We start from the raw sequence: 13635 nt of genomic DNA on the forward strand, positions 1-13635 counted from the left end.
CCACGCTCTTGTCGGTGCAGCATTTTCCATGCTACTTTTTTAGGGAAAAATAGGGCAGTGGTTTCCCTCTTGCCTTCCGCCCCGCAGTACTCTGTCTGACGCAAGTGGGATGGCGCCCAGAGCAGTCTATTACAAAGCCATACTAGAACTCCTGTCCTCCGCCTCTGAATAGTACTGACAGTTACTGCTGCCCTCTGTCAACCCTGTATGTACGTGGTATTATTTAATGATTTCCGACGATGTTGCACGACTGATGAATGTGGAGGAAGCAAGAGAAGTGTGTCAGGATCGAAGCAAATGGAATTTCATAATCACTGCTTACCCCGGTAGGAAATAGGCGTGAGTTTATGTTTTCTACGTTAAAACAAAGCGGGTTACGCACGAATCCACTTCTTTAATAAACTTGATTGCACGCAAGACTACACTTCGCAAAGATCCCCAGAGAATAATGCCAAATTATTGGACCATGGAGGAGAAAATAATGACCTCAACGTTGAAAGAATACAAAAATGCGACCTTAAAACCGGGTATAATAAAGTTACGCAAAGAACTATATATGGAAAGGAAACGGGAGAAACGACGTTGGCAAAATTTTATAAATGCGCAGAGATTTTCAAGGGGAAAATATGGTGATAATGCTTATGTGTTATATATAAAATATACATACATCATCCTCATCTTCCTAGCATTATCCCGTTTTTCACAGGGTCCGCTTACCTAACCTGTAGATTTGACAGGTCCGGTTTTTTACAGAAGCGACTGCCTGACTGACCTTCCAACCCAAATGCAGGTTAGGCCATATACCTCCGTAATATTGTCGCAAAATTCATGATTTTTTTTATTATTTTCAGATACATACTTTTACTTGTGGCTCTGCCCACCCCATTTGGGATTACGGGCGTGAGTTTATGTATGTATGTATGTACATACTTTTGCTACGGAAAATTCCACTTGATAACAACTCAAAATCTTGGTCTGAATAATTTCTCAAAGTTTTAGTTACGATGTCACTAACACTCCGTAAATTATTAAACATAATTATTACCAACTTTACCCTTGAAAATCTCTGGGCATTTACTTAACAGATTTTGGTAAGTAATAAATAAATAATATAAATTTACGCCTACTTCGAACCAGGGTAAAGAGAGACAGCGAGTGAGCGAGTGTCAGTAATACAATCTTCTTCTTCTATCTTCTATCGTGTGGGTTGTGAAGTGGAGCACCAACTTCATCAACCCTGGTGTCAGGGTCACTATTGAGGCGCCAAGGGCCCCTGACATGGGTCATGTAACGACTACTTACTTACATCAGTAAGAAATACAATCTAAGAATACAATCTAATACTACGATATTGCACAAGGAAACAGAGAAAAAGAGCACAATAGGTGGCCTTATGCCCAAGTAGATAGCAATCTCTTTCACTAATACGCTTGGCTCCGAACGTAAAGCGGTTCAGGCTGTAAACAAAACCACAAGCACACAGTCTTCAGATAGCGGAAATCCTAGATTCAACACACTTCCACATGTTAAAGGATAGGTACGAAGTCCGAAGCACTCCACAAGAGTATTACAGCTCACTGTATTTATATAGGCTGTTAGTGACATAGTAACGAATACTGAGGGGAATGATCCAACCATGAAATTTGATATAATATCAAGTGGAATTTTCCGTCGCAAAATTCACGTTTTTTTTATATTTTGTAAATTATTTTATTTATTTATTTATTCGTAGGGATAGTAACAGCTTTACATTTTAAAGTTACAGTACAAAGATGAAATTTATAAGCCAATTATAACTATCCTCGGTTTACAATTTGATGGAGGCGAACATATGTAGGTATTGATAAAAAATAAGAATACAAAAGCAAATTGTTTGATTAAAGAAACACCGATAAGAAGATATGCATATACACACATATATACATACATATACATATACATAAAAAAAAAAAAATACATAAATAGTAATAAATTTTCAATTCTATACTTTTGCTTTAGACGACAAATTCCACTTAATATTAACTCAGAATAATAAGCTGAATCATCCCTCTCAGTATTAGTTACGATGTCACTAACACCTCGTACAAGTACATACGCAGACCCATACAAGTGCGTATGGGTGTTAGCGACACCGTGACAAATACTGAGGGGGATGATTCAAACCATGATTCTGAGTCGATATCAAGTGGAATTTCCTGTCGGAAAAGTCATGAAATTGTTTGTATTTTTTCAAATTATTTTCCGTTCTACACTTTTGCGACGGAAAATTCCACTTGATATCAACCCGCTCCGGGTAGTGTATTCAATAGTTTTAAAAATAAAATGTTTACCACACAAACTTACATCCCGAAACTTGCCTGGGGTAGGCAGAGACGATGTAATTTATGAGAAACTAAAAACATTGTCTAGAATTTTCGCCTTTGTAAAAGCGTGTATTAGTAGGTATGCGTCATGCAAACGCACAAATTATGAAACTCGACACAAACCGACACCCACCGCATGACATTATACTACAAATTAATTCCAAAACTACGCTTAAAGTCTTACAATTTGTAACGGTATATCCTCGCGTGAAAACCCTAATCCGGGGTCAAAAGGTAGTAGTAGAAGTTAAATTGATCAATTAAAACTTGGTCGGAAGATAGCGTAAGTGGATGCCTACTTACCGTCGCTGGTTGTAACGAAACCTTTTCCGAACGTTAAATAAGATGGGGTACTTTTAAGCAGAGACTGAATCGGTATGAATTATCAGTACCTAATATTATATATTTTTATATGACGTCATACTTTTAGGATAATGTAACAATACTCATTACCTCCCTAGCGTCATCCCGTTTCACAGGGTCCGCTTACCTAACCTGAAGATTTGAGAGGTCCGGGTTTTTATTATGTGAAATTTTAGTACTAATAACAATATGTTTAATGTTTGTACTCAAATTTTGTTTGTTGGTTGGTCCCGGCTGCATTAGCAGTCGTTAATAACCATCAATCCGCACTGGGCCCGCGTGATGGTTTAAGGCCCGATCTCCCTATCCATCCGTAGGGAAGGCCCGTGCCCCAGCAGTGGGGATGGTAATGGGCTGGTGATGATGATGACTCAAATTTTACATTACCTACTCATCATTCATTTTTTTATTTATCTAGAAAGAAAGCATAGGACAACTCAACAAAAAAATTATAACATAACATACATAAACAACCTATTTACGTCCCACTGCTAAGTACATGCCTCCACTCAATTAACCGGAGGGAGTATGAAGCATACTGCACCACGCTTCTCCACTACGGGTTGGTGGAATTATAACAACACAAAAAATATATAAAAATAAAACACAAAATAAACAGCAATACAGGAAAATTAAAAAAGCATTTTGATTTGAAGTATATACTTAAGTCCAAAATATTTAATTTTACTTAGGAACGGGGATCCTTTAATCTGTTATACGAGAACCGAGCATTGCACACGACTGATTGACGAGTGTTGTTGTTCGTAGGTAAATCAAATAAAAATCGTGCAAACATCAACACTCGAACATAAAGCTATAAATTACTTTAACAGACGCTTTAAAAATTTAAATGTTCCCAGCTATGTCAAACGCCCGAGGATTTAAATAAAAACGCAATAAAAAAGTTGTAAAACTTGACATCGCGCAAATACCTCGCAAAGGGTTATAAACTGTCGCTTTTTTGAAATGCACACAGTTCCAATTTGATACAGTTTTCGAACGAAAATGTTTCTAGAAAGTGCGATTCTGTGTCTTTTTGTCGTTTTGAAAACAAGTTGCGGGGGTTTGTTAACGAACGACACTACATACGACGATGGTGAATATTTTGAAGTGGGGAATCATTTGGCTTATGGGAGAAGTAGCCGCTCGCCATGGAATTATGGTTCGCCGCCATTGTACTTTGATTGGAGAGACAGAGACATGGTCGGTCCTGTCAAGAATCAAGGGCAATGCAACGCGTGCTGGGCCTTCGCCATTGCAGGTCTGGTCACTTTATAAATTGAATTTGTAATATTACTTTAATTTTCGACTAAAAAGCAACAAACTAACAAAAAAAACATCGACGTGACGGAAAACATCGTGAGGAAACCTACATTCTCGAGAAATGCGTTTCGGAGGTATGTGCCTAACTTGTATTGGGCTGGTTTTCCCTTCACGGGTTTGAAGGTCAGACAGGCAGTCGCTTCTGTAAAAACTGGACCTGTCAAATCGTCAAATTAGGTAAGCAGACCCCGTGAGAACTGGTTATCTAACGCTAGGAAGATTTTAAAGATGATAATTTTAATTTACGACGCTTTACAGAAACGGGGGTACTTAGAGCGGAGCGCCGCGCTAGTAAGTAGTGACGATTTAGACCAACCGAAAACGCAAGTTCAGGGGGGCTAAAAAGTAGCTGCAAGAAAATCTTCGGAACAGAGCCCTAGACGTTCTTAGAAAATAAAAACAATGACCGCCTAATATTAGTTCCCAGGCAGTCATTCCCACACGTTCTTATGTCTATAGACTAGGGGCTAATATTTACATTATTTACAGCGAACATTGAGTGTCAATTAGCCATTTATCTCAACGAAAAAGAGCAGCTTTCAGAACAATTTTTAATGGACTGCCTTCCTGGTGACGCTGGATGTGGACCATACTCTATGCTTAAGGCATACAGGTAATACGCACACACACACACACACACACGCAAGCACGCAAGCACGCACACACGCAAGCACGCAAGCATGCCCGCACGCACAAACACGCAATTACACAGCCATGCCGTTATTTTTATGTATCTATTCGAGAATTGAATCGTATATAGCTATAAACTACTAGAGTACCATCAAAGCTACGCTCTGTTAATAAAAAAGTTGTTTATTTACCTGCTATCAATCAAAAGGCATTTTGTAAATGGATACACATTTCACGGAAATAAAATGAAACGTCAATCTTTATTCTTCCCCGAAACTCCATTTCCCATCGTTTCATACACAGAAACAAGCGCAGCCACAACGGTTAACAATTTAAACCATTCCAATTTCAGATCGAGTGTATTAAAAGAGATTCAATTGCATTTTTAGTCGCGTATTACTTTCAACACATAAAATGGTACACGGGTTCGAACCCCAGCACAGTCTAAATTGATTTTCGAACTTCTCTTAGAATACATGTTTGGATCATAAATGATTACACACACGCACGCACACACACACACCCACGCACGCACGCACGCACGTACGCACGCACGCACGCACGCACGCACGCACGCACGCACTCACGCACGCACACACATGTTCACACACGTTCGGCGGATATGTAAATATTATTTTCTTTCAGCTACATAACATCAGTCATAGGCGGAGTGGTTCGTGACACCGAGTATCCCCACTACATGGAACGACCATCCAACTGTTCATGGTCGCGGCCACCGCCGATTCCGAGGCCTGTCACGGGGTTCCGAAGAGTGGCATGTGATGAAAAAAAAATGGTCATGGATCTCTTTGCCTATGGACCTCTAAGTGCTGGTATTTTCTTCAACTTCATATTTTTGATGTACAAACTTTTTGGAATTGGCACGAATTATACTATTTTGAAAATAGCATAACATAGCACCACGCGTATATGTGAAGAGGTAGGCAGTGGTTTATAGTAGATATAATACACCCTCTCGTTGTCAGGAACAGCTATTTTTAAGTTTAGAATAAGGAATAATACTGCGTATAGAACTGCAACTCTCCGCTCCCCACCAGCGGCTGAGCTAGGTTTACCTCACCCCCTTGGTCTTACTTTAGTCTTTAATAGTATGGGCGTCAGACGTCACACATACAGATGAGCGTGTACGATAACGTCAATTTACAGTGTCCGTATAAACCGAGGTGTTTTTTATGAAGTGAAGGGGTGTGGTTTAAGCCCCATGAAATAGGGGGCGAGCCTATTGCCACTAACCGGGCACAAATACTGGAAACCACGTAATATCAATTGTCTATGAAACCTGTCTGTGTGAAAATCTTGTTTTTTTTTCCAGCGATAAACCCGGCAACCATGAACAAGTACCATGGACACTACATAGACGAGCCCACGGAAGAGCAGTGCTCATCAGATTCCTCCCAAATGACCCATGCGGTCTTAATCGTCGGATACAATGTTTACAGTACGTTGAATTATATTTTCTCTATCATCATAATAGTGTGTTAGTGACATCTTACCTAATACTGAGGGGGATGATTCAGACCATGATTCTGAGTTGATATCAAGTGGAATATTGTATCGGAAAATTCATCAAAATTTTAGTTTTTTTTTTTAATATTTTCAATTCCATACTCACGGGCAAACCTCCGTGGTCCAGTGCTTGAGCGTTGGGCTCACGATCCGGAAGTCCTGGGTTCGAATCCCTTTGTGATCCCTAGTTTGGTTAGGACATTACAGGCAAGTGAGTACTCGTTACATGAGTCATGTAATGAATAGTAACTGTGACACCAGGGTTGATGAGGTTGGTAATCCACATCAGAACCCACACCATAGAAGAAGAAGAATTCCATACTTTTGCGACAGAAAATCCAACTTTATATCATCTCAGAATCATAGTCTGAGTCCCTCGATATTTTCGTTACGATGTCACTAACACCCTGTATACACATAACATACCATGATCTTATAGTGAAAGAAGGGTTTTTAAAATTTCTGCCTAAAATTGACGTGCGTTCCGTTAATTTTATGCCTGTCGATTACCCGTCCCTTTCCTATTCGGCGGATAAGAAAATGACGGATATAACTTAAAATAAAATTATATGGTGTGTACAAGAATCAGCACTAATAACTCACCAGAGACGTTTCCTGAGTATGATATTTGTTTTAAAATGCCAGAAGCGAAAGTTCACTTCAAAAGTGCAAAGTACCAAGTTTGTCTAACTAGAAGTAAAGTTAGTAAGGTAAGTACGTCGGTAGAAAGAGTAAGTTCAAAAATAAGAGGTTTTTATTGGCTAGTTTCCTAGGTCAAAGATAAATTATGAAATTCTGATTATTAAATAAACACAGATTTACCTAAAGGTGACAATAAACGTTTTCTTTTTCCTCTTTAACTTATAAATAAAATGTAATAAGAAGTGTGACATTTAATCACGTTTTTCTATGACGTCACAGGTTGTTTTTTCATACAAATTCCATAGAAATTTCGTGTTACATAACATAACATAAGTAAATACTTATATACCTCTAAATAGAGGGCGCACATTCCATACAATCGACTCGACTTGCGCTCTTCTCTTGCTTTCTCCACATTCATCAATTGTTTCATACACGCACGCCGGTTCAGTGTAGATCGAACTGAACCTTTTCTAAGAACATCTGCAATTTGGTCAATGTACGTCCTTCTAGGAGCCTATGATTAAAGGTTAAGCTCCTTTAACAAAGATTTTAAAAAAGTAATCATTATTTTTTCCTGTCCCAGATCATGTATGAAACATAAACTTGGTAAAACTCGCGTTTATAAACGACCTTACTCGCGAGGACATTTAACAAACTGCCCTCCCCGTAGTGGAGATGAAACATGTTTCATTTGTACCTGCGACAGTGAAACATTCCCTACTTGCTCCCGTATTAAATTCTGTCATTCTTACTTACTGCAGGTCAGTTCTTACTAAGTGCATGTCAAAACCTTAGTAGCAACGGCCTCCGTAGTCCAATGGCGTTGGGCTCACGATCCAGAGGACACGAGTTCAAATCCCGGTGGGGACATATCACAAAAATCACTTTGTTATCTCTAGTTTGGTTAGGACATTACAGGCTGATCACCTAATTCTCCGAGAATAAGATGATCCGTGCTTCGGAAGGCACGTTAAACTGTTGGTCCCGGTTACTACTTACTAATGTAAGTAAGTAGTCGTTACATGAGCCATGTCAGGGGCCTTTGGCGGCTCAATAGTAACCCTGACACCAGGGTTGATAGGGTTGGTCACTCACAACCCACACGATAGAAGAAGAAGCACATTTTTTTTATGTGACTTATTGTAGATTCGCCGCAGATATCAATAACTACTTAGCAGCAACTAATACTTAGCCGGAGAAAACCGCTGAGCACGTGACAATCATTATATATGTCACCGTAAAATTGTAAATAACGTTAGATTATAATCTATCTCGCGAGATTGTGAACTGTCGAAAAATTGTGTAACGTAATATACTGCTTACAATTTAACGTATTATTATTCGTCAGATTATAATCTATCGAAGTAAAACTGTTAAATCACAATCTTACAATTGACAAATTGTCAACTGTCCGACGGCTGTCCCTGATTGGTCGGCCTTACAGGAGACCGTTCTGTGTCCATAGAGTTAGGAATAAAACACAGGTGTCAGTCAAATAAAATAAATGCTCTTCAAGATTGTGAAATCAAGTACGTATTTATTAATTATTTAGTAAGTAATCAATAATTCTGACATCACATGGTAAGAAAAAATGTATCAAAATTAAAAAATCTGAAACATATCATTCAGTATACTTTTCGTGTGTAAGATAAACATGTTGGCGGCATAGGGCCGCCGCACCCTAACCTACTGTTATGCCTTGTAAAAATTATGACAAAACACTATTATTCTAAAAAAGAATTATGGATATCTATTTATTAATCCCAAAAATAAGTTATACCTAACAAACCAGTATTCCTAGATGTTATTATGGGAAAGTAAAACTATTATGCTAAAAAACGTTATGCAAAAAGGATTATGATAATTAAAATTATGACAAAAACATTTATGCATTTTAAGAGAATCCCAAATTAACATTATGCTCACTCTAATAGTTTTGTAACTCTATGGTATAGCACGCGAGGTGCGTTTCGTATCACAATTTGACGGTTTCACTTCGATAAATTATAATCTACCGAAAAATAATACGTTAAATTGTAAGCAATATGATACGATTCATAATTATTCGACAGTTCACAATCTCGCGAGATTCAAATCGATAGATTATAATCTAACGTTATTTACAATTTTACGGTGACATATATATCAAATAGAATCGATCACCACGCTTCTACATTAATACTTTTATACATTGTCGTATGTCTGACTTCATGGCGCAAAACTCTGCGATAAGTCTCCACGTTTCAATGTCAGTATTTGGTTGAATAATAAGTTGTCAGCACCACCAACACAAAATAAAATAATTAATATTTAATATACTTATAGCAATATAAGTCTTCCTCCTCCATTTCCTATCCTACGAATGGATATCAGTGACTTCAACAGTGATTTCATGCAACGCAAATCTTTAAATTAGGTACTTACTCGAAATTTCTACCAAAAACTTTTCTTTTGACGTTTTATTTATTGTAGATTTGATAGTCCTAGAAAATATTTACCGCGTGCAGCCCTTACGGCATAGCCGTACCGCAAATTATAATTGAGGGCTTCAATCAACCGCCGTACGATATCTGTCTACGTAGATGTCGTGGCCAGTAGATAAACAATATACGCTGCGAAGAAATAATAAATGGCCGATAAAAACATATATCCTTTTACAGTGGACCCGAATGGCCCCAGCACCCGAACAGTACCATATTGGATTATCAAGAACTCCTGGGGTGACACCTGGGGTGACAATGGCTACTACTATTTGGTGCGCGGGCGCAACGCGTGCGGCATCGCCAACGATGTTTCCTTAGCTTTTGTTGATTGATGTGAATAAATAAAGGTGACAGTGGTTTCGGGATTTTTTGCGACAAGGTACTCATAGTTTAACATACTTAAAGGGAAATATTAAACAGATCTTAACAGATCTTAAAAGCTCGGTGAGGTGTGGCTACTAAGTTCATCTTGCGATAGATGTACCTCTGACTACCCCAATTGGAATTTACTTGGTCGAATTGTGACCTTATGTTGTGTGTTAATATTAAACAGATTAGAACAGAAAGTGCTGTTTTCGCTAACACAGTTGCCTCGACCAGTAGGTATAGACGATGCTACGTTGTTCTAACAGAAAGCTCGGTAAGGTGTGGCTACTAAGTTTATCTTGTGATGTATGCAACTCTACCCCAATTGGGATATAGTCATGTTTACTTTATGTTATACACAGAACATCTAGTTCAATGTAATTAACGATTATATTTTAATATACATGTCTTACAAAGCTTCAATGCGCGGTATAGTGGCAGTGACAGGTGAGCCGCCCATCGTCTAGGTAGAAAATAATAATTCTGTGGTATGCATTTTACAACATTGCCAGGAAGAAAAGCAGCTGAAGTGTAGTGAAGTGTAGTGTTGTGAAGTGCAGTGAAGTATAGTGAAGTGAAGTGCAGTGACTATATTTGCTTCCAGTCCAGCATGGAAGTAACACTAGTTTGTCATAAAGTACAGTAAGCTATCCGTTGGGAGTACGGCGCTGCCGGTAAATATGTGCCTACTACAGTCAACTGGTTCAGCTATTAAGAAGTTTATGCCTGGGGACAGGTCGACCCGACATCATGATCATTGCCGGTGTATCCATAGGGACCTGTGTTGTGTATTCAGTAGGTAATCTATTTGACATTACCTGTGACCAGCACCATGAAACTGTGTGCGTTTGAATTTCGCTTTGACATACATACTTCCTCAGCTATACAAGTTGAGAAGCTTCAGTAGTTTTTGGTTAGTGACACCGTAACGGAAACTTAAGTGATGATTCTGACTTAATATCAAGTGGAATTTCCTGTCGAGAAATTCATGAAAATGTTTAGTGTTTTTAAAATTTCCTAATTGATGATCATCATCTCCCTAGCATTATCCCGTTTTTCACAAGGTCCGCTTACCTAACCTGATGATTTGACAGGTCCGGTTTTTTACAGAAGCGACTGCCTGTCTGACCTTCCAACCCGCGAAGGGAAAACCAGCCCAATACAGGTTACGTCACATCCGAAAATGTATTTCTCGGAATTAACCTGGGTTTCCTTACGATGTTTTCCTTTACCGCTGAGCAGGTGATAATCATTTATGATCCAAACATGGATTCGAAAACAAATTCAACAATCATAGGTTTAGGCTAGGCATATGCTGGATTCGTTTTGAAGCTACCAACTCGGCTAACACGACTTCTAAAAAATCTGTTAATTGATGAATGTGGAAATTAAATATACGTTTTACTGAAATGCGATAATTACCAATGGAATCACTATCCATGTTGTATTTTGTATTACAAAATCATATAATTGTTGTGGGGTCAATGACCTTCCTCAATGACTCAATAACTCTTCCAGAGTTATTGAGCTACCAAAGGCCTCTGATATATCTATTATTGTACTTAATATAATAGTCCAACAGCTCATTCTACCGCGTCCCACGTACGGGTTATATTAGTGCGCTGTACCGTGCGCGGTATTCCAACTTTTCAATCAAAGCACCTTCCCAAGTTCACTTCTAAGAGTTCAGCTCAGTTTGACGCGAGTTCACTCGCTTATCTACTTGAACGTAATTACTAAAGCAAGGCAAACGAAGTAAGTATCGTAATTCGACAATCAAATCATTTTTTGTATGAATTTGGGTGCATAATTTGGTTTTAAAATTTATCCCACCAAACTCTACTCTTCACAGACATATGCTGGCATATTATAATCCGGTCTTCTCTTATAAAACTACATGGCTTGATCATTGAAGTATCAAGCCCTGTTCCCTGGCGGAGACCCGTTAGCCGTCAGTCGTCATTATCCCATTCTTCTTCTATCGTGTGAGTGGGTAGTGGCAACCCTGGTGTCAGGATTACTGTTGGGCCGCCAATAACCCCTGACATGGCTCATGTAACGAATACTTACTTACAACAGTATGTAGTAACCGGCACCAACTGCTCAACGTGCCTTCCGAAGCACGGATCATCCTGCTTTTGGACAATCAGGTGATCAGCCTGTAATATTCTAATCAAACTAGGGATCACAAAGTATTTTTTGTGATGGGATTCGAACCCGGAACCTCCGGATTGTGACGAACCACTGGACCACGAAGGCCGTTTTTATCCCATTGTTGAGCAGTGACATCCTGGTTTTCTTTTTCTGGTTTATCGGAAGACGTCTGCGTTCACCCTAAAGCTCTAAAATTATAATTAGTGCCAGTACTTTTCGCTGTATATGCACCCGACAATCAAATTTGACAGTGAACACGTAAAATGACATTGTAACAAAAAGTATAGTCAAGTAACTGTCCTCCAGTAGCACATACAAACGAGGCACAGAAGCGGAACTTAACGCAGAAATTGAAATGGGAGTTGGTAGCTCAACTCAGTAAATGCCAATAAGAACTAAACTCATTAGCGAAGTTTTTGCGGCGAACCCAGTCGATCCTTAACGCAATAAATTATTTCACCACTTAACCTTATCAATTGTTTTCAGTAACTTGACGGACTAAAGGGATTTTCATTTTAAATTACTCATTTGAAGAAAGCCTTTTGAATAAGTTAGCTCAGACTTTTAACACCGACTCCTGAGTTGGGGATAAATGAGGATTTATTGACTAGCGAAGTAGGCGATAATTAAATCCCGAATCATAATTACTCTTTGGTTTTTAACTTGCTTCTTACGCTTTTCGGATGAAGAGTGAAGAAAATTAGTTAAAGAGGTAAAATAACGGAGCCTTGTTTTGTTATTTGTGTAAGGAATTGTTGCAAGAAGCTGTTAATATTCTATACTTACTTAGTATTATTCTTTATTCTATGCCCAAAATTAATCATCATCATCATCATTATCAGCCGTACGACGCCCACCGCTGGGCATAAGCCTCCCCCAAGGATCTCCACGTCCTGCACTGCCCGCATCCAGCGGCTTCTCGCGACCTTTACCAGATCGTCGGTCCACCTTGTAGCGGGCCTACCCACTGAGCGTCGTCCAACACGTGGTCGCCATTCGAGAACCTTTCCGGCCCAGTGGCCATCGGTTCTCCTCGCTATGTGTATATTTTACTTCAGCTTGGCAATTCTCCGAGCCATGTCGGTGACTTTAGTTCTCCTGCGGATCTCCTCATTTCTGATTCGATCAAGCCGGGAAATACCGAGCATAGCTCTCTCCATTGCCCGCTGAGCGACACCGATCCTCCTTACGAGACCCATAGTCATAGTAAGCGGCCACGTCTTACTGCCGTAAGTCATCGCTGGCAACACGCACTGGTCAAAGACTTTCGTCTTGAGACACTGAGGTATTTTGGAAAAGATCTCTCGTCGATATTTGGACAGAGATCTCTCGTCGAATCCAACTCGGATGGGCAGCGTTCGGCAAGCTGCGGAATATCTTCTCGTCCAAAGTTAATCATAATCAATAATTTATTTGCAAGAACACAAAGTTGAAGATCTTATTCTAAGTGAAACAGTGCATGTATTCAACCTGCAAGGAGGCGCACACCCTCCTTCCTTAACACACCGCAAATCCTTATAAAATTACATTATTATTACTTACTTATGCCTAAAGCATTTTCTTTGACAATATAAAAACACATGTAATAGCAATTTTGTTAATTCATGCTTAAATTCTTTTATAAGTATTGTCTATAATTTCTCTAAGAAATACCTTTCAAATTATCTTCTGGTGACTTGACTGTGTCTACCCCGACAAAATGTAATTGAAGCGAACATTTTATCGATTTATCTAAATACTTACCTATACTTTTTTATTAAATTTAGCTTGAAAATCCCCTG

General features: G+C 39.0%; 1 protein-coding gene across 1 annotated transcript; it reads left to right on the forward strand.

Annotated features, from left to right (window-relative positions):
• The first annotated feature begins 3682 nt into the window (after positions 1 to 3682).
• LOC126370280 (putative cysteine proteinase CG12163) lies at positions 3683 to 9765 on the forward strand. The gene is made up of 5 exons (XM_050015109.1): positions 3683 to 3987; positions 4539 to 4662; positions 5325 to 5512; positions 6013 to 6138; positions 9512 to 9765. The coding sequence occupies exons 1-5, from the start codon at positions 3732 to 3734 to the stop codon at positions 9664 to 9666; spliced, it is 849 nt and encodes a 282-aa protein (XP_049871066.1). The 5' UTR covers positions 3683 to 3731; the 3' UTR covers positions 9667 to 9765.
• The last annotated feature ends 3870 nt before the right edge of the window (positions 9766 to 13635 follow it).

This window comes from Pectinophora gossypiella, chromosome 10 (assembly GCF_024362695.1).
Source record: "Pectinophora gossypiella chromosome 10, ilPecGoss1.1, whole genome shotgun sequence".
NCBI classification, from domain to species: domain Eukaryota; kingdom Metazoa; phylum Arthropoda; class Insecta; order Lepidoptera; family Gelechiidae; genus Pectinophora; species Pectinophora gossypiella.

What these genes read in the sequence shown, in the direction of transcription:
- LOC126370280 (XM_050015109.1), top strand. Translation starts at nt 3,732, where the DNA reads ATGTTTCTAGAAAGTGCGATTCTGTGTCTTTTTGTCGTTTTGAAAACA. An exon ending in CTATGGACCTCTAAGTGCTG is followed by an intron (nt 5,513 to 6,012) that starts GTATTTTCTTCA and finishes TTTTTTTTCCAG; the next exon opens with CGATAAACCCGGCAACCATG. An exon ending in CGTCGGATACAATGTTTACA is followed by an intron (nt 6,139 to 9,511) that starts GTACGTTGAATT and finishes ATCCTTTTACAG; the next exon opens with TGGACCCGAATGGCCCCAGC.